Source organism: Rousettus aegyptiacus, unplaced genomic scaffold (assembly GCF_014176215.1).
Source record: "Rousettus aegyptiacus isolate mRouAeg1 unplaced genomic scaffold, mRouAeg1.p scaffold_m13_p_13, whole genome shotgun sequence".
NCBI lineage: Eukaryota > Metazoa > Chordata > Mammalia > Chiroptera > Pteropodidae > Rousettus > Rousettus aegyptiacus.
The window spans coordinates 13,351,076-13,373,244 of NW_023416288.1; the positions used below are offsets into that span (position 1 = coordinate 13,351,076).

The 22,169-nt window shown below is 32.6% G+C and overlaps 1 protein-coding gene and 1 pseudogene across 4 annotated transcripts in view; one reads left to right on the plus strand and one right to left on the minus strand.

Moving 5' to 3' along the window:
* RUNDC3B (RUN domain containing 3B) overlaps window positions 1–22,169 on the plus strand; it is a 121,894-nt gene that overhangs the window by 13,544 nt on the left and 86,181 nt on the right. For all 4 annotated transcript variants that reach the window (XM_016148004.2, XM_016148001.2, XM_016148003.2 and 1 more), the window contains exon 2: window positions 6,947–7,062. In XM_016148004.2, the coding sequence (XP_016003490.1) occupies window positions 6,947–7,062 (116 nt within the window). The remainder of the gene's footprint in view (window positions 1–6,946; window positions 7,063–22,169) is intronic.
* Window positions 1,364–1,479, minus strand: LOC118611267 (annotated as a pseudogene).

The following is a 22,169-nucleotide window of genomic DNA, read 5'->3' on the forward strand; positions in this document are numbered from 1 at the left end:
GGATATTCTGCCTTGACTTTAAACTAGAATAAATGGAGATTTGAAGTTGTCTCAAACATACTTTTAAGGCCACCATTATCTGCGATCTTAAGCAGTTGATTCTCTTCTATCATGGACAAAATTGATTCACCTGTTCACAGATGGGTTATGGATCCATTCTTTTCGAGTTTGGGAGTCTTTTGTGGTTGGGAAGTAATGCTCAAACTCTTTTGAAAACTGAGATAGGTGATCATAAACCTGCTGGGAGAATGAAGGCCCTGGATCAGTCTCTTTCAAAATAATGGGCTGGCCACCTGCAGACTAAAATAAGTTAAGTGTTCGATTACAACTTAAAGCCTGCCACTAGATGCAGCTGTACAATTGAAGTACATCAACTCACTTGCCATATAAAGCCTGTCACCAGATGCAGCTTAATTATCACCTACCATTCACCGATAGGATTTTGATATGAGTTTGCAAGCAATTGATTTTTTTGGTCCCTGTGTAGTCAAACCTCTCTGCTAATGTTAATCTGTATTTGCAGTTACTCCCCAGCACTAGCATCACTGCAGATCATCAGGCCATTAGATTCTCGTAGCATGCAACCTAGACCCCTCACATGCAGGTTCACAATAGAGTTCATGCTCCTATGAGAACCTAATGTCTGCTGATCTGAGGTGGAGCTGAGGCGGTGATGCTAGCGCTGGGGAGCAACTGTAAATACAGATGAAGCTTTACTTGCTCACCCACTGCTCACCTCCTGCCATGAGGCCTGGTTTCCTAACAGGCCATCGACAGGTACTGGTCTATGGCCTTGGGTGGTTGGGGACCCCTGAATTAAATTGAGAGTTCTTTCATATGAGATCAGTGGAGTTAATCTATTTTAAGATGGGAACTTTTCTTGGTTTTATGGTTTTCTAATTTTAGATACATAATTTTTTTTAAATTGTGTCTTTTTTTTTTTTTTTTTAAGATAGTGTTTCCAGTGTTGTTTTTCATGTTGGGCCAACCGCTATCATCAATCTGCTTACATAACAATACAAGATGTTAATAATATAGTATTTCATCCTTAAGGTACCTAGATTAACAATTTTTTAAAAAAGAAATTTTGACAAGTGAGGAAAATATTTTAAAATATGTTTCTTTCTCCTTTTAATTTTTACATTGAGTAAAAAATTTAAAAATGATAATCACTATGATAAGAGAGAAACTTGAGTTTCAGGGTACCAATTCTAGAGAAGATTGTTGGGAATTTTTTTATTTTTTCTGTGTTCCAATAATTCTTTTTTTTTTTTTTTTAAGGCGAAGCAACCCTTGGTTGACCTCACAGATTGCAAGGACCTTCTCAGCTGAAAATCCCTTATTATTATTTTTTCATTTTTTACTCCTACAGTATCTGGTCTTCCTAGGTGGTCTCCTATCCAAGTACTAACCGGGCCCAACACTGCTTAGCTTCTGAGATCAGACAGGATCAGGTGACAGGGTAGCATGGCTGTAGACCCAATAATTCTTCATTTATAGAAACAATCACCTTGTTGAATTTGACCTGTGGACAATAATCTACAGACTACTGCTAAAAAGATATGTGAACAGTATTTTTTCTCATTGCAAAACATTAAAATTATTAAAAGATAAAGGGGTAAATGCACATGATGATTGGGAATTTTTAACTTGCATAAGACTTGGTAAAAGAAGGCTCTTTGCTTATTCTAAAAGATTTTGGGTGGTTTCTGGTATAAAACATAAGAAAAGATATGTCTTTCAATGAGCAAATATGTGGTTACTCTGCTCATTATCATTGATAGTCACAGTTTTACATTATATTTGGGGTGGATTGTACCTTAACTCTTGGCAGCCATCTCCAAGAGTTGATGGTGGATATTAATGGCAGAGGATAGTTACTCAACAACTTTGCTAAAGATTAGTAGCAGTAATAATATAAGAAATCCTGTAAACTTGGTATGAAATATTGGAAAGAATTCTATCAGAATTTGGATACTTGTGTTCTATAATATTCTTTTTATGAATGACTAACTTTAATTTTTCTGAACCCCTTTTCATTTTATAATGTGATGATTCTAGATGCCTTGTATGTATTTTTGTTATCTTCAGATATATTACCATGTAATGGGATATATCAGTATAGATTAAAAAAATCTGCTTTGTGTGAAATTTATTTTTTCTGAAGTATATTTGATAAATGGTTAAAGTTATATAAACTTGTTGAAAAGAGATGGGAATGCATTTCTTTTCTACTCAGTTGCTCTGTATATATGTGAATATATATGTGGATATTACTAATGAAGTTTCTTAATTATTAAAGGTGAGTTTCCACTTTTTAAATAGTTTTTCCAATACTGTAGAAATTTAACAAAATAATGATTTTATATTTGACACTTTTTTGCTTAATTATTTGTAGTTACAATTATGTTAGAAATCTATGAACCGTGGAAGGAATTGATTTAATTTGAGTATAGTGAAGAATTTTTTAACACAGTTTTGGTAACCATCTTATTTCTTGATACATTGGCAAAGGAAAGAAGTAGTTCATCCTTTCTTAGGTTTGAAGGTTTTAGTCACAATCATTCTTATTTCTAAACTAAACAAAAATTTTCTTTGGACATTGAATGAAGGTGGGAAAGAAAATCTTTTAAGCCACACACAGTTTAAAAACCACTTAATTATAAGACCCTTTTATGTAAATTTTTTATTTTTAAAATTCTTATGTAAAAGCTATTAGACTTGATTTGATATTTTTAGACATTCATCAAATTGTCATTTCATTATTTTAAAGTCAGTCCTCTTCAAAAAATAGATGACTAATATTAATGTCATCATTACCAAGAAATAGCTCGGCATCTGTGTGATATATTTTAGATGTATTAAAATTCTTTTTACAGACTTGGTTTTTATAGCACATCTTAACTAGTTACTATGTTATGGAGGAAGAGATTCTCATTATTCTGGCATAATGGAGGTAGCTATGTAATTCTAGAGAAGTGTTGAGTGGGAGGACTTGGCTAGCTAAAAGTGAAACATGGACTCTAAGGAACTAAGTTGCCTTCTGGAATTTTGGTTTGTGTTGGCAGAAAGGCAGGCTATACATGATGAAACAAAGCTGGAAAACATTATTTTTCTTCAGTATTAACTGTTATATAATAGAAATTATTAAAAATGCTTTTTGCCTTTAAAATATTTTCATGCTTGGGAATAATATTAGAAATTGTGTGCAGTGATATGCTTTGGAATGTTTGGACTTTGTTTTTGTTTTAGTTTTTACTCAGATGTTGAGTTAGAGGTAATTTAGTGCTCTGAGATTCACCATATTAGGTTTTTGTCATGCACATAATGGCTTCTATGAAATACAGTCTGCTGATAACATGATAAAAAAAAAAAGGCTCATTTTTATTGACTACTGATTGATCGGCATATGGTTCTGGGAGCTACAAAAATATGTTACTCTCCATGGCCTTTTCTTTCCATTACATTTTACAAAGTAGATCATTTGTCAGGTAATTTTGTATTATTCCTGAAGGGCAATAGTGACTAAAATCTTATCAGGCTGTTACAGGTGGTTATTAAGTTCTAACCTAGCTCTTTTGATGAAGTAAGCACTTTATTTTATCTTTAAATAGAATTTTCATTTTATTTTTCCAATGTTCATTACTATCTTAGGTGCTATGATTTTCTAAAGTAGTAGGTTACTCCTACCTTGACTGTGATTACAGAATTGGCTTTCCTATTCCATTCTATCTCATAAAGGTTAGAGAAAAATATTCAGACAGTCAGAAGTTTTCTTCCATTTAGGTCAAAAGTGGAAGTGGAGACTGTTTTTTAAAATTTGTTTTGGGAACACTTCCCATTTTATACTCTTACTGAATAAGAATATTATACTTATTTATTCTTATTAAGAGTTTGCTGAGTATTTGCAGCATTATCTTGTGTATTACCAATGAAAGATGTATGAAATATGAGTTTTCAAGTCCCTCTTTGATCTAGTTCCTGTTTACCTTTTTATTTCTATTCATTTCCTCATGCATATTATATAGTATTTTTCTAACTTGACTGTTTTAGGTACAAGAGATTAACTTCATCAATGTTGCTTCTAAAATGTTTTTTTTTTTTCTTTTACATAACGGTTTCCTTCATTGAGCTCCAGTCACTGTTGCAGATAGGTTAATGTTCAGCTCCATAGTATTGTCTCAGACTTTCTCAGTCAGGGTTATTCCTCTGAACCAAAAAAGACTGAACATTTTTTGAGTAACTATTTTCTTAATTCTCTCAAGGATATATAATTACTATCAGTCTAGTTTCATAAGATAAAAATTATTTCATTACATACAAAGAATGCCTTAGGGTAGTGATTCTCAAAGTGTACTCTTGGGCCCAGACCCTTTTAGAAATCCAAAAGGTCAAAATTATTTTCTTAACAATTCTAAGACATTGTTTGCTTTTTTGGTTCACATTTTTTACCAAGTATACATTGGAATTTTCCAGGGGCTACGTGATATTCAATATTAGAATAGATTGAATGAGAAGCAGATGTAAGAATCAAGTTTTCTTTTATTAAACATAACATTAAAGATATTTTAAAAGAGGTAAATAATGCTATTCCTGTCATTTTTTGTTGTTTTAGACAATAGAGTTTTCACAAAAATATATTATTTATACTAACATATAATGGATTTATTTTCTTTGTAATTAATAAATAAAACAGTCTTCATTTTGCAGAGTTCCATTATACACTAATTTCAGTTACTCTAATTTGATTAAATAATACCAGTCTCACAACAGTTCCAGTTTGAATACCACTATATATTAACTGTGAGTAATTGCATAAAATAAAATTTTGCTGCTAGCTCTTTAGTCCTCAGATCACTATATGTAAAAAACAAATGCAAGTCATGATCAGTGGCCTGCATCACATCACTTCTTAAAGTGTGTCTAGGATTGGTCACTAGGCACCTGTGTTTAGTTCATGCACAGAAATCGAAGCCCATAGTTGTGTTGCCTCTTTGCCTCCTGGTGATAAACCCACTTGTTGTTTTACGAAAATGGATAACTGAGAGTGAAAACATGGCAAAGAAGCAGAAAGTGATAGTGCTGGAAGTGAATTGACTCTAAATGGAGTTATAGAAGAAATAACTGATCACAGGAATGTTGATGCTGCTTCTGTTTAAGAGAATTTAGATTTGCAACCAGAAGAACTTACTGAAGGCAAACACATTGATATAAATCGGTGAAGTGGTTGTGACAAAAAGGATGAAAATGTCCCAAGGAAGTGATGCTGGCAAACCACCTCACATTATAGGGCCTCTCAGAGATTTTTACAACTTTGAAAGTGCAAAGGATAAAGTGTTGGAAACTGATTTAACCTTAGAAGGGAGTATGACACATTGCCAAGACATAAAAATATACTCACTCCATATTTTAAGTTATTCAGTGAGAAGAAGGCAAGCACTATTAAGACTGCTCTTGATGAGTTTTTTACAAAGACACTTTAATTCTCAATATTTCTAATGTTTTAAATTACACCGTACTAAATACGCTTTCTGTTTTTTCATTTCCCTGTGCATTATAACTGGCAATGAAGATTTTAATGTTTTAACAAAAATTGGTAAAGGTTACAGAGCAATTGTAACTCTTTCCATTGTTTATTAAGATTACTTTATATGGTTTTAGCTTGCAGAGTCATTTTTATCATCCTGCAAGACCATGCAAAGTGAAAGCCGCCTATGTTTAAAATTCCTTGGTTTAATTTCTAATACGGTAAATGTTGATAGATATAATGAATATAAACAAATACCTTTATATTTCCCTTTATACTTGTCTCTTGTATTTCCTGTCCTCATTCACTGGCATCACCAACAAGCCTAAAACCTAAGGAACAGTTTGTATTTCTTTATTTTCCTCATAGTTTGCATTTCTCATACATACATTACAACTGTCATAGTTATCCTCTTCATTCCTCCAGTTGTCTTAATTTAGGCACTTATCTATCACCCTTTATAGGGTATGACTATAAAGAGCATGGGATGACAGAACTGGTCTGTATCCTGATTTTGATGGTGGTTACATGAATATATATATATGTTCAAAATTATAAACTCTTTTGTCTTCCTATGATATTGGCATGTAGATATTTCTTTCCCATTCTTTCAAAATGGTGTTTACAAATAAATCAACAAGTACTGAGTATAATGTTCAAGACATTGTCCTATGTGCTGAGGAAATATATACATGCAGAAGATATGTTTTTGCCCTGAAGGAATTTATATTCCAATAAGACAGACATAGAGAACACAAATAACAGCAGTAAGATTAACTGTAATTGTCTCTTAAGGGAATTACAAACAAAATGCTAGTTTGTGCTAGGAGTGTGTAGGAGAATAAGTCTTCATTGAAGAGATGGCATTGGAGCTGAGTCTGGGAAAATGCATTGATTTTTGGCAGCCAAAAATAGAAAAAAAGGACATTCTGATGAGAGGGAAAAATATAGCATGCTTTTCAGATTTGTAAGTTTTCTTATTTGTAGCTCATAAAAAGTTTGGATCTATACTTCACAAATACTCACATCCAATTTTATTAAATTTGTGCTCCAAAACTCTTAAAAAGTATTTAGGTCTGACACTCACATTTCTTGCAAGAAGTAGTATTGCTTTTGAGTATTTTGGAGTTAATAATAGAGGTCATTTTTTGATTCTGATTTTAACGGCTATAAGGACAGTAAGCTAGTCCTTCCTGTCTTAGTGTAGTCAATAGATAGTAGATATATAAATAAAAAGCCTAATGTTTCTGTAAAATTTTCTATTTACAGAGTAAATTTCAATAAAGGGAATTTTCAGAATATATAATCTTATAAAGTATTTCTGTAATACTTCCCCAAAATGCTTTTATATTATTTTTTTTTCTACTTAGGTGAAATAATCCATTCTGCTTAAAAGCTGTAATCTCCTTTTTTCCATAGGTTTTCAGTGAAGACCCTGATCGATCGGTCTTGCTTTGAGACAATTGATGATTCTTCTCCAGAATTTAACAATTTTGCAGCTATCTTGGAACAGATTCTAAGTCACCGGCTAAAAGGTAACAGCACCAATACATTATTCTTTCAACAACTCTCTTTTTAATAGCCTGAAATTTTAAAAACCATACACTCTGTTGTTATTTAGATAACAGCCATGCTGTCTCATGAGAAACATAAAACTGATTTAGAATACCAAATCCATTGGCCTGCATCCTGTAAAATAATCTCTCTTTTTGGATTTATACCCATTTCCAGAGGGATTAAAGATATTGAGTTTATTAATTGCCACATACAAGGAGCTGAGTCAGTTTCTATAAGTAAAATACAGAAATTATTTATTTCTAAACTTTCTAAAGTAAAAGCTTAAATTAAAAGGTAGCTGATCTTCAAAGTTTACTAGATGATATTTTAATCAGTTTACAGAGAAGCATCCAGGCATTAAATTTGTTTGCTTAATCTTTACTTCATCAAACTTCAGAATCTTCGAGAAATTTTTAGCCACTGCTAAAAATTTAGCAGTGAGTAGGTTAAAAAAGAGTATGTAAAGTTAGATGCTTAATTTTGGTTTTCTTAAAATAAATCCATTAATATACTTATATCAGAAACATAAATCTCAAATCTCAAAATTTTAAAGAGAAGATAGAGCTCTGTTATTTCAAAATTATAAAATATTTTAAAATTAAAATTATATGTAAATATAGCTGATAACATCAACATTGTATAGTATAAATCTTAGTAATAATAAATAATAACTTTATCACATTAATTCTGTCTGTAATCTAGTCTTTCTAAAGCAACTTGGTTATGAGATGTTTTCACTTAGGTTTTTAATATCTTTACAATCTTAATGATATAGTTTCAAATCAGTAATCTGCTTTGGTAATAGAATTTATGAGAAATTCAAATTTAGGCTGAAGGTTAATTTTATTCTGTGCTTTTTGACACTAAAAGCATCAAGTTTTACTATAAGTATTTAAATCACAGTTGAATAGTCCTGGGCTTATAAAAAGGAGTTGAATTTAACCACCTGGGGGAACAAAGTTTGAATTCAGTCAGCTCTTTGCAATTTAAAATAGGGTCCACAAAAATCACTAATGCTTTTCTGTTAAAAGTTGGTTATTTTGCATTTTAAAAGGGTTTATTTTTTTTTTATTTTTGTTGTTCTGTATTCTTAAATTTTCTGTCATTAATATGTTACTTTTTATAAGTAAATTAATTTTTATAAAAGTAAAGGATATGAGTATTTAGATATTGTTGTGGTTACTATATTGTGTGGTGATCATATTTTTAGAATTTTTATATAAATTTATAAATAATACTTGACTAAAAAAACATGTATTACAGTAAAATTTAATGTATCTTAATGTTCACAAGTGTTTTGTGAGAAGACCTGAATTCCCTTGATTCCATATATACCATTTAGTGTATGATTGATTACTCACGAAACACATAAACAACTATCAACAGAAAACAATTAGATTAAGTTAAGATATCCATGCCAAGTTATTGGGTAGATTCTGTACCATATAAATGGACCCTTTCTGCATACTTGTCTGCCATCTTCTGAGTTATGCCTCAACAAAATATAGATCATAGACCTTTAGATTACTTCTTAACAATGAATATTTCTGATAGCCAATGAACAACTTACTACATTGAAGATAGAATGTCTAGTTGATTTCTGGGTAAGAATTCATTAGTATTTTTAAGACAGTAAGAAGATGATACAATGAGACATGTTAATTTTTTAAGCTAGGTAAGAGTAAATATTCAAAAATTTCTTTTAAGAAGTACCTATAGATTGACTACTGTGGTCACTGTTATTAGTATAGAAGTGAATCGTGAAATGATCTAGAACTTTCAAGATGAGGTATTTTAAAGATTCAAGTATGTAGAGGCTGCCATATATTATTTTCTATTTTTTAGTATTCTAATATGTAACAAATTGCTTTTACTTATGGAGAAGTTACATGATTAGTTTTGGAGAAGATAGTACACTGTGCTCACTTAAAACAGTTATATAACAACTAATTTTTCTTTTTTTTCCTTTGGAGAGCACAAATTCAAAATGTATAACTTCATGGGTTGTAAGATATTCTTTTCTCCAGCTACTTTTTATTTTTAAATAAAAGAGCATTTCATTTTTTTTCTTTTCTTTTTTGTTTGTTGGTTTATTTTGTTATTTTAGATCCCACATGTAAGTGAAATCATATGACATTTGTCTTTTTCTATCTGACTTAACACCAGTCAGCATGATACCCTCTAGGTCTATCCATGTTGTTGCAGACGGCAAGATTTTACTGTTTTGTTTTTTTTGGTTGAGTAATATTCCATTGTATATATGTACTACCTCTTTATCCATTCATCCATTATGGACACCCAGGTTGCTCCATATCTTGACTATTGTAGATAATGCTACAATGAACATATGAATTCACATGTCAGGTCAAAGTAGTATTTTGGGGTTCTTTGGATTAATACTCAGAAGTGGGATTACTGGGTTCTTCTTTATCTCTATTATAGCTTTTGTTTTAAAGTCTGTTTTGTCTGGTATTAATATTGCTACCCCAGCTTTTTTTGATCGTTTTAATTTTTATGAAGTATCAGTTTCCATCCCTTTACTTTCAGTGTGTGTGTGTGTCTTTTGATCTGAAGTGAGTCTGTTGTATGCAGCATGTGTAAAATGTCTTGTTATCCTACCCATGTATCCACCCTATCTTATGATAGGAGCATTTTATCTATTTATATTTAAAGAAATCAATTATTTATATGTAATTATTACTGTTTTATTATCATATTTTTTATCTTCTTCTTCTTCTTCTTCTTCTTCTTAAAGAAGTCCCTTTAACATTTCTTCTAATACTGGTTTGGTGGTGATGAGCTCCTTTATCTTTTTCATGTCTGGGAAGCTCTTTATCTGTTCTTCGATTCTAAATGTGATAGCTTTGCCAGGTAGAATGAGTAATCTTGGTTTTAGGTCCTTGCTTTTCATCACTTTGAATATTTCATGCCAGTCCCTTCTGGCTTGCAAAGTTTCTGTTGAGAAATCAGCTAGCAGTCTTATGGGAGCTCCCTTGTGGGTAACTAATTGCTTTTCCTTTGCTGCTCTTAAAAATTCTCCCTTTATTTTTAAACTTCGCTGTTTTAAATGTGATGTGTCTTGGTGTGGATCTCTTTGGATTCATCTTGACTGAGATTCACTGTGCTTCCTGGGCTTGTATGTCTATTTCTTTCACGAGGTTAGGGAAGTTTATCGTCATTATTTCTTCAAATAGATTTTTAATTTCTTGCTCTCTCTCTCTTTATTGTAGCATCTCTATGATGCAAATGTTGATATGCTTGATGTTGTCCCAGAGACACCTTAAACTATTTTTTTGTGTGTGTGGATATTTTTTCCTGTTGCTGTTCTGGTATTTTCTGCTACCTTATTTTCTAAATTGTTGATGAGATCCTCTACTTCATCTAATCTATTGTTGATTCCCTCTAATGTATTCTTCATTTCATTTATTGTATTCTTCATTTCTGACTGGTTCTTTTTATGTGTTTCAGCTCCATTTTTATGTTTTGTATCTCTTTATTAAAGTTCTCACTGAGTCGATCTTATCTTCCTCTACGTTCATTGAGCATCCTTATAACCACTGTTTTGAAATCTGCATCTGGTAGATTGCTTGTCTCTATTTAGTTAAGTTCTTTTTCTGGAGCTTTGTTCTGTTCTTTCACTTGGGACATATTTTTTTGTCTCCCCATTTTGGTGCTCTCTGTTTGTTTCTATGTATTGAGTATGGCTGCTATGTCTCCTGGTCTTAGTAGCCTTATGTAGCAGGTGTGCTATGGGGCACAGTGGTACAGTCTTCCATAGTTACCTGAGCTGGATGCTCCAGATGTGTCTTTTGTGTGGGTCGTGTGTGCCCTCCTTTTGTAGTTGAGCATTGGTTGCTCTTTGTACATTATTGGTAGGTATTGACCCACTGCCTGATTGGTTCTGAGGATTGGCTGGTGAGGGGCTGGCCCTATGAAGCACGATTTGTGTTAGCAGGACTCTGGTGCCTGACCAAAGGGCATTTAGTTTAACTTAATTTTTTCTGGAGTAAGATAAAATCCACCCCCAGGCACAATATAGGCTAGTACAGGTAAAGTGGAGAAATGAAACAGTTATCTACCTAATTCATTCTGAAAGCTCCATTATTAAAGAAAAGGCAGCTTTTAAAATCACATAGATTAATCTCATTTAAAGTAATCCCTCGAGAAGATGATAATATTCCTTTTTTGGAATATAGCTGAGAACTAGGACTTAATCACAGAATATGAAGTTCAAAAAGCCCTTAGTTCAGGTAATTTGTTCAGTAATTTTTGAATTTCCATTTATTTTAAAGCATAACCCTTCTCTCAACTCACTCTCACCTCTGCTAATAAAAGCCAACATAGATACTGGATATGTAAGTGGGATGTCTTATTGAAGCAGGGTGGGGCAATCAGATGTTTTGTCTGCTCAGCAGCAGTTGTACCCACCCGCTTCTGGAAGTCCACAGCACTGCTTCAGATAGTGCCATAGATCATGAATTTAAAATCACTGCTATAGTCTCTCTCCTACTGAAGTAGTCCACTCAATGATATTTCCAAATGATGGACATGCAGTCTTTGTTTTAATATATCTGGAAACTTAGGATAGTAAGGCAGTGCATCCCATTTTTATGTAGTTCAGATTGCTTGAAAATTCTTGGTTTTTGTCAGGATATCTAACTGTACTTCAATCTATTTTCTGCCACTTTTTTCAATTGTGAGTAATAAATATTAAAAGATTGCTATTGTATAACCCTTTTTTTTCTCACTTCCCCTTTTTCATTCTTCCAGGAAGGTATCCCTAGTTCCTTTGATCTTCCGGAACTACCATAATCTTAGTTTTTCTTCTCGATATCACTGGTTTGTTAGTATTGCTTTTAATATTTGGTACACAGATCTGAGGAAGGTGCTTCAAATAAGCTAACCTCTGTATGAGTCAGACTTTTAAGATTGCATTTACATTTGCTCTCACTTCACATTTTTGTCCATATTGAAATTGAGGCCAAGTAAAATTCCGAGGCTGTTTAAAAATTGAACTATTGCTTGTTTTATTTTTAGGTTCTCTTAAGTTAGTTTCCCTAACTCAAGTTTGATAGGAATAAATGCAGTATTATTCCCTTTATCATCTACTCTTTAGAGATGGAAGAAGTGGCTGAAAAATAAAGTTTAGGAGGATATCTACTTCCAGGAAGATGAAGTAGACATACTTTGCTTTATATCTCCCATTAAGTATAACTAAAGCTCATGGATATTGTATATAAAACAAACATAAGAGGACTCTGAAAGGTAGAGAGAAGATAGATGTCTAGGGAGTATAGGACCTTAGGGATGACATGGTAGTGGTTCCTAGGATTTTTTGGTTGCCTCATATATCTAAAACTGGGTACTCGATAAGTCAGTAGACTGCAAATGTCTATAGGCACACACAAAAAGTCCTAACAAGAACTTTCTCTCTAACTAAAGGACCAGGAATAGAACAACCTAACAAGATGGAAAACTTTAGACAGTATTTGCTCTATATTAGCCAGATACACAGAAAACTTGTGGCACTACCCTAGTCAGGCCAGAAAAGACTAAATAGGAAATGTAGGATACCACCCTCATAAGGCTGTATCACATTATCCCAAAACTACCTTCAGAATGGTATCAGAGAAGGCCAACCAGAGAGCTGGGACTTCTTTTCTCCTGGTTGGTTGTGAGCCTTCTCTCTCACCCACCCCTACAGTGTATCGGTGGGGAGTCTGGACTACCATTCCCACCCAGCAGTAATGAAGTACCACTTTCCTGCCACTCTGAAGTTGTATCAGAAGGGACTTATTGGAGAGTGAGATCTTTCATCATCACCTAGTGGTAACAAAGCTACCCTCCAGTGCATTGTCAGTGGAGACCATGCAGGAAGCCTGGACTCCCACCTCCACCCAGCAGTAATAAGGACATCCCCCTCAAGCATCATTGGAGGCCAACTGAGAAACTTGAACTTCTACCTTCACTAGGCAGTACCAAGGTGGTACCCTACATCCTCCACCTTCCCTTAATAGAGCAGTGACATAGAAAGCCATATAAAATAGAAGTTTAAATAACATCCAGAGTTAAATTACATAATATGAACATATCCAGGTTTCATTCGAAGATCACTTGCCATACCAAGAACCAGGATGATCTCAGGTTGCATGATAAAAGACAATAGATGTCAACACTGAGATGACAGAGGTGTTAGAATTACAAAGATCGTAAATCAGTCATGACAGAAATGCTTCAGTGAGCAATTACAAATATGCTTGAAGCAAATGAAAAAATAGAAATCTTCATCAAAGAAATAGAAGCTATTAGGAAGCAACAAATAGAAATTTTGATACTGAAAAATACAAAACCAAAATAAAATCTTAGTGGATGGGCTCAACAGGAAAACGGAAATGAGAGAAGAAAGAATGCATGAACTGGAAAACAATAGAAATTTCCTAATCTAAATAACAGAGACCAAAAATAATCAAAAATTAGAAAATAGACTAAAAACTTTTTTAAAACCAACAGAGCCTCAGGGACCTGTGAGACTATAGTGAAATACCTAACACTTCTATCATTAGAGACCTCAAGTGAGAGGAGAAAAAGGAAGGGAATGAAAACGTGCTCAAAGAAAAAATGGCTGAAAAGTCTCCAAATTTGGCAAGAGACATAAGCATATGGATTGAAGAAGCTGAGCAAAATAGATAAATAAAAATAAGTCCATGCCAAGACACATCAAACTAAACCTTTGAGAAATAAAGACAAAGAAAAAACTGTTGAAAGTAGCCAGAGAAAAACAGCACCCTGTCTATAAGGGAAAATCCACTTGAATGATAGCAGATTTCTCATCAGAAACCATAGAAGCACTTCTTTTAAGTGCTGAAAGAAAAATGTCAGCACAGAATCCTATATCCAGCAGAATTCCTTTGGTAATGAAGGGAATACATGATGTAAGAAAACAAAGGGAAATTGTTGCTAGCATACTTACACTAAAATAATGGCTAAAGAAGCTTCTTTAAGCATAAAAGAAATGATTAAAAAAAGGAACTTTTAGAAGGAAGAAAGAACATGGTAAACAAAAATATGGGTAAATACATAGGCTTTCCATTTTATTTTTTAGTTTTTTGTTTTTTCTCTCTGCTTCTGGTTTCTGTTTTCTTTTTCCTGTCTTCCTGTGAGTTACCTGAACATTTTTTAGAATTCTATTTTTATTTATCTATAGTGTTTTTTAGTATATCTCTTAATATAGATTTTTTTTGTGGTTCTAGGTATTGTTATATATACATAATTTATCATAGTCTACTAGTGTCATTATTTTCTCGTCTGAAATTTAAAAACCTTACCTTTCTTCATGTTCTTTTACTTGTCCCCATTTATAATGTAATTGTTTTAAATAGTTCTCTGCATACATTTAGGACAACATTAGAGAGTGTTATAATTTTGAAAACTCAAGAGGAGAAGACAAGTACATTGTTTCAGGTTGCTGATTTGTCCAGCACACAGTCTGGGATATATGAGACAAGGGAACTTACTGCTGTATCATTTCTTGAGTTCCAAGGTCCCTAGCCAGCCTTTCTTTTATTCTCCACCTTCAGAGTTGTCTTGCTTGTTTTATATATCACATCCAGGGTTTTTACTTATATTCAGTGGAGGAAAGTGGATCTACATAATTTTGTCTGGAAATGAGTTTCCTTTAATTTTTTAATGTGAAGAATTACATCACTCATTTTTCTAATGTTTAATCATCTATATATTCTTGGGATAAATCAACCTGAGCCTTATGTATTGTTCTAATATACTATGCCAGATTTGGGATTTAGTTTGCTAATATTTTAGGAGTTTTGGTTCTATATAAGTAAAATTTGTCTGTAATTTTTTTGTTTTGCGCTTGTTTTGGTTTTTGTTAACAAGATTATATTGGCCTATTGGGTAAATTGGACTTGCTTTATCTTAAAAGATGAAACATATCCAATTCAAGAATTTTTAAAGAATTTAGCATAAGCTTGGAATTGTCATATTAAGTAGAATTTTCCAGTGAAAATTCTGAGTCAGATTGTGTGTTTTACTTTCTAAAAAGCTTATAGTTTTGTTTAGATTGTTGATTTTTAAATATCATGTTAATTATTTAGTCTTTAGTTGCAATTTTTCATTTCAGTATAACACAGTTAAAATAGATAAATTTGACTGAATGGTTTGAAAAATATAAAACTCTCTGAAGAGCTATAAAGACTAAAACTTAATATTCATATCTTTATAACATTGTTAAAAGCTAAGATTCTGGTTTCTGGTTTTTAACAAACCTACTCCCTACTCTCATTATTTGCCAGCCATCCTCATCCTCTGAAAGATATGGCATATTTAATTCAGGCTGCTGCTGAGAACTGAAACAAAAGTTCCATTAGTGAATACCTGGTATTATTTCCCATGCAAAAGTCAGCTAGTTGGTCCCCCTTTGCATCCCTAATATTATTAGTTCTTTTTTCTTTTTTCCTAAGCAGTATTGCCAGAGATTTGTTAATTTTATTAGTCTTTCAAATACCTAATTTATGGCTTTGTTAATAATTTACGTATGCTAATGGAATTATTTTATCTGTTATATCTTCTTTGAGTGTATTCTGTTTATGTCGGACTCTTAGCAGATTAATTTTCAATCTTCTCTCCAAGTACTGCTTTGGGTATGTAATATTTTCATTAATTTTTATTTTTAAGTAATTTCTGCTTTTCATTATTTCTTCTTTGACTTATGTGTTACTTGAAAGTTTATTGTTTCTGAAATTGGAATTTTTACCTTTTCAGTTTTACTTCTGTGTTAGTTGAATTATGGTCAGAGAATTTGATCTGTATGGCAGATATTTGAAACTTAAAAGATTTGCTTAATGGCCTAACTTATGGATAGTTTTAATCAATATTCCATCTTGAAAAGAATGTGTATTCTCAATTGTTGATATGCCTTTCAAATTTATTCACATTTTTTCAGCTAGATAAATTAATAATTTAGAAGTTTTAAAATTTTATTATTCTCATGGATTTATCAACTTATTCTTATAGATATGTGTATATTTGCTATCTATATTTTGGTGCATTCAGTTTTAGGTCTTTTTTAAATAGATTCCCTTATTTTCTGTTCATTTTTGGCCTCTTAAATATAAATATTTCTGCAATTTTTTTAAATGTGCTTACTATGTTTAAAAGTATATTTATTTTACCCAGCATTTCTAATTTTTTGTTTTGTTTTGTTTTACATAGCAGGAAAATTTTCCTGAAATTCCATGTTTTCCACTTCATGGATAACATCTCTAAAGAGAGTTCTAAAACTCTTCTTCTTTGAAAGTTATCCTTGCCTTTTGTTATTGATTCAAATGAACAATTATATTTAATGGGCAAAGTATGTAATGCCGAGATAAAACAAGTGTGACCACTGTGTGCAGTATCCATTATTACCTTTTAGATAGTTTCTATTGTCATGTAATTATTTCTCATTAAAAAAATACTCAGACATATTTATATCTATATTCTGTATTATGTTACATGCACTATAACAATGTATAATCACTATATTATATGTAGTATTTCTGTAATGGGGTATGTGACGTATTATATATTTTTTAAGTTTAGACACCCCCTTTTTCCTTTGTCACTCTATATAACTGCACTCGTTTCCATCCTCTAGCCTTGGCTTTTAGTTATTTTTTGTCCTGTAGACAGGAGGTTCTTTTCTGTTTGAGTATGAGCTCTACTCTGGGTTATTACCCATTGAAGCTAATTTTTTGGGTAGCCATTTCATTTTCTAGTTCAGCTGCATTCTTCATTCTGTTTCTCTTTTATTCTCTTTGATCTAGCCAGTTCTTAATAAGCTTTTATTACAGGTGGTTTTTCTCTTTCTTCTATTATATATTACTACATCTGAACTCTTTATTTCATTTTTCTCATCTCTACCAATTTCCTAAGAAAACTTCTCTTATTTGTCTACTGTATCCTTCTTCAGACAGATGGGTTATATTTCTTTTGTCTTTTAGTATGCTGTTCACATTACCACATCATAGCCTTTAGAAGTTGCAATTGAAAAAGCTAACTGAACTTATGAAGGTAGCAAAGATACAGTAAGTCCACCACTATCTTGTCTGAGTCTGCTTGGCTGCTATAACTAAATGCCAAAGACTGTGTGGCTTAAACAACAGAAATTTATTTCTCACAATAGTAGAGGTGTTGCCTAATTCAGATTAGACCAAGACCAAGGTGTTACCTAATTCAGATTCTGGTGAGAACTCTTTTTCTGGCTTGTAGATGATTGCCTTCTTGCCATGTCTTTATATGACACAGAGAAAGTGTTCTCTGGTGTTTCTGCTTATAAGGACACTAATCCTATCAGATCTAGACCCCACTCTTATGACCTCATTTAACCTTAATTACCTCCTTATAAACGCCATCTCCAAATAACAATTATGTTGGGTGTTAGGGCTTCAAAATATGACTTTGGGTGAACACAATTCAGTCCATAGCATTCTCCCACTGATTGCAGCTAAAAACTGTGGGCAGAAGACAAAAACTACTTTTATACTTTGAAAAGTAAATAATATCAGCAATATTTGGGGGAGACATCAAAATGAGAAAAAAAACTTTTATAGGAGTGAGTGTCCTGTGTATTGCTTCCCTCTTATAGTCTCTGTTTAAGCCAAGGGGTTTTTGGTCCCTAATGTACTACAGATACAAAGAGTAAAAACTCCAACAGTAACCATCTCTTTCTGACCAGAGTATCAGGAAAAGGAGCCTCTGTGAGACAGAGAGTTGGGGGCTTCCAATTTTTCTTTTTTTTTTCTCGCTGCTTCCCCTCCAAGAATGGTTCGAATTGTCCAGAACTTTGTGACAGCGTGGGCGGTTAAAACTCTAAGAAGAACCTTTTCTAAGACTAGAAGAACTAAGAAAAGAAGGGACCTGGGAGCTGGAGAGTGTATCAGGGAAGAGAGAGCTAGAAAAGGGAATGCTCAAATTCTGTATGCTAATGACTAGCATAAGTCTTGGACTCAGACCCAAGATTTTGTGAACTACATTAAGATAAAAACTACTGCCAAGTTCCAGAATGGCATATATATGGTAAGACCCAAAGAAGCATAGCAAAGGTTATACTGAACTTATATTGGAAGCTTTGCTCTCATAAGGCAAGCAAGAACTTGGCTGTCTGAATTAAACTGTGTTGATTGCCTTTCAAAACAAAAATCAGCATACTCCAGAAGATTTTAACAGGATTTAGAGTCTAAAGATAATATTAATATAAAACCCAAAATTGCTTCATATACAAAGAACCATGAAAATATGACCAATTCTCACAAAGGAAAAGAAAAGCAGAGATGCCGGTCTTAAGATGAATTATCTGGCAAACACGTTAAAGCAGCCATTATAACCATGCCCCATGTTGTAAGGTAAACATTCTTGAAATGAATAAAAAAATAGAAGTTCTGATTTGGGGCAGGTGAAGCCTGCAGAAAGGACCAAATGGAAATTTTACAACATAAAAGTACAATATCTGAAATAAAACATTCACTAAGTGGGGCTCTATAGCAGAATGGAAATAATAGAGGTGTGTATAAATTAGAAAATAGATCAGTAGAAATTACCCAAACTGAAGAATAGAAATTGGCCTGTTGGATGATAGCAGAAGATATAAAATTTGTGTCACTGGAATCACAGAAGTCAAAGACAAAGAGATTGATGCAGAAAATACTTTTGAAGAAACAATAGCTATGAATCCCTGGAACAGGGAAAGATATAAACTTACAGATTCAAGAAGCTCAAAAAACCTCTAAAAAGATACATTCAAAGTTAACTACTTCCAGATACATCATAATCAAAATTCTGAAAATAGAAGATACAGAAAAAAATCTTGAAAGCAGCTGGAGAAGTATAATACATTAAATATAGAGAACAACAGCTCCAATGACTGCAGATTTTTTATTAGGAATCACAGAAGACAAAATAACATCTTTAAAATTCTGAAGGAAAAGAACTGCCAACTCAGAATTCTATATCCAGTGAAAACATACCTCAAGAATGAAGTTAAAATAAAGACATACTCAGATGAAGGAAAACCAAGAATTGTTACTAGTAGACCCAGTCTAAAAGAAATGCTAACAAAGGTCTTAAGACTAAATGGAGGTGATCAGAGGGAATCTTGGAACTTCATGAATGAAAAAAGAGTAATAGAAGTGGCAAATGTCTGAGTAAATATGGCAGATTTATTTTCTCTTCCTAAGAGCTTTAAAATATGACTATTGAAAGCAAAAATTACAACATTGCTTGAGATGTTTCAGTATTTGCATTTATAAATCACATTTGAAGAAGGGGAAGTAAAGGGACCTGTCTGGTGGCATATTTTACTTGAGATGGTAAAGTAGTAACTATAAGTTAGTTGTTAAAGTTTAGGTTTTATATTTTAACCCCTAAAACAGTGACTATAAAAATAATAAGATTTAGCAAAAAAGCTAATATATTAAAATGGATGCTAAAAATATTTAAATTATCCCAAAGAAGGTAGGAAAAAAGAGATCAACAGAAAACAATAAAATATTAGACCTAAGTCCAGATATATTAGTAATTATATTAAGTATAAATGGTTTACTAGACACACCAATGAAAAGAAATTGATTGGGTTAAAAAAAGACTCAGTATATAAAGAAATTCACTTTTTAGTAAGATAGGTTAAAAAGGTTAGAAAAAGATATTCAATGCAGACACTAATTGAAAAAAAGTTGGACTATTATTAATATGAAATAAAGTAGATTTCAGAACAGGGAAAATCGACAGGATTTAAGGTGGACATTTAATAATAAAAAGAGAATCAGTTTACCAAGAGGACGTAACAAATCCTAATGTATGCAGCTATGACAGAGCCCCAAAAAGGAAACGCTGATAGAACTGGCGGGAGAATCAGAAAATAGATAAATCCATAGTGACACTTGGCAACTTCAGCACTCCTCTCGTAATAATTAGTAGATCAAGTAGACAGAAAATCAGTAAGGATATAAAAGATTCGAACAACATAGTATCAACCAATTGGTTTAATTGACATTTATAATACATCCTACCCCAAAACAGCAGAATTTGTGTTCTTTTCATGAGCAAATGAAAACTTTTAAAAAGATCTTATTCTGAACTAGCAGACCTTAACAGTTTGAAAAGAATTGAAGCCATACAAAGTAAGTTCTTTAACAATAACAGAATTAAATTAGAAATTAAGAATGGAAAGATCTGAAAAAGCACCAAATATATAGAAATTTTAAAGAAAACATAATAACTCATGGGTCAAAGAGGCATTCTCAAGGGATATCAGAATTTTGAATTGAATGAAAAAGAAAAATAGCAATTTATGGGATGTAGTTAAAGGAGGGATATTTAAAGCTTTAAAAGCTTATAGTAGAAAACAAGAAAGGTCTAAAGTTAATAATCTAAGATTTCACTTTAAGATAATAAAAAAGGAAAATTAAATCCAAAGCAAGTAGAAAGAAGGAAATACTAAAAGTAAAAGCAGAAAATAATGAAATTAAAAACACAAAAACAGTAAAACCAATGACATGAAAGCCTTTTTGTTTGAAAACATTAATAAAATTTATAAACCTCTAGTTAGACTGACTAAGAAAAGAGAAGACACAAATTACCAATATTAGGAATGAAAGAACCTATTACTACAGACTGCATTCAAAGGATTAGTGAATACTATGAACAGTTTTGACTGTAAATTTGACAAGTTAGGTGAAGTGGATGAATTTCTTGAAAGACAAATCCTAACAACACTTTTAAGTAATCTGACTAGTCTTAAATCTATTAAAAAGACTAAAATTGTAGTTAAAAACCTTCCAACAAAGAAAACTCTAGGCCTACATGGTTTTACTGTCGATTACTACCAACTCAGTCTTTTCCAGAAAATAGGAAAGGAGAGAATACCTTACAACTTATTTTTTGAGGTCTGCATTAGCCTGATGCAAAACCAGGCAAAATATTACAAGAAAAGGAAACTACATACCAGTACCCCTCACTGACATAGACACTGGAATCCTCAATAAAATATTAACAAATAAAACCCTAATGGAAGGATGTTACAGTATTTAAATGAGTTCATATATTTCATTTTGTTAACAAAGTAAAGAGTAAAAATTACAGTATCATCTCAATAGATGCATAAAATGTCATTTCACAGGATTCATCATCCATTCATGATGAAACATCTCTGCAAACTAGGTATTAAAAGAGAACTTCCTTAAAAAGCATTGTCTTAGTCTGGGCTGCTGTAACAGAATACCATAGACTGATTGGTTTATAAACAACAAAATTTTATTATTCACAGTTCTGAAGATTGGGAAATCCAAGATCAAGGTGCTAGCAGGGTCAGTGGCTGGTGAGGAGGACCTGCTTCTTGGTTCATAGACTAACATCTTTTTTTCTGTGTCTTCAACGTAGCTCGAGTGAGGACCTTTGTAAGGTCTTTTTTATAAGGGCCCTAAGCCTATTCATGAGGGCTCATGACCTAATCACCTCCCAAAGGCCCTACCTCCAAATACTGTCACATTGGAGACTGGGTTTCAGCATCCCTTAAATTGTGTTGGGCGGGAAAGGGAGGACACAAACATTCAGCCTGTAACAGGCGGCTGCAGAAATCTACAGCAGGGTTTCCCAGCCTTAGTACTATTGATATTTTGGATGAAATAATTCTTCTAAAACTCAGCACTGTTAAGATGTTAATTCTATCCATCTTGCTCCAACAGTGCAATCTCAATCAAAGTCTTAGCAGGCTTTTGTGTAGGTATCAAACTGATTCTATATATGGCTAGACAGAGTAACTAGAATCGGCAAAACAGTTTCACAAAGGAAAGACAAAATTGCACACTCAAATGATGTTTTCAAAACTTACTGTTAAGATAGTGATTAAAATAGTATGTTATTTGTGAAAGCATATGTATACACATGTATGTATGTATGTATGTATGTATGTATGTATGTATGTGTGAATGTATATATCAATGGAATGGAATAGAAAGTCTAGAAATAGACACAAATATGCTTGATTGGTACTTGACAAAGTTGAAAGGCAATTCACTGTGAAATGATAATCTTT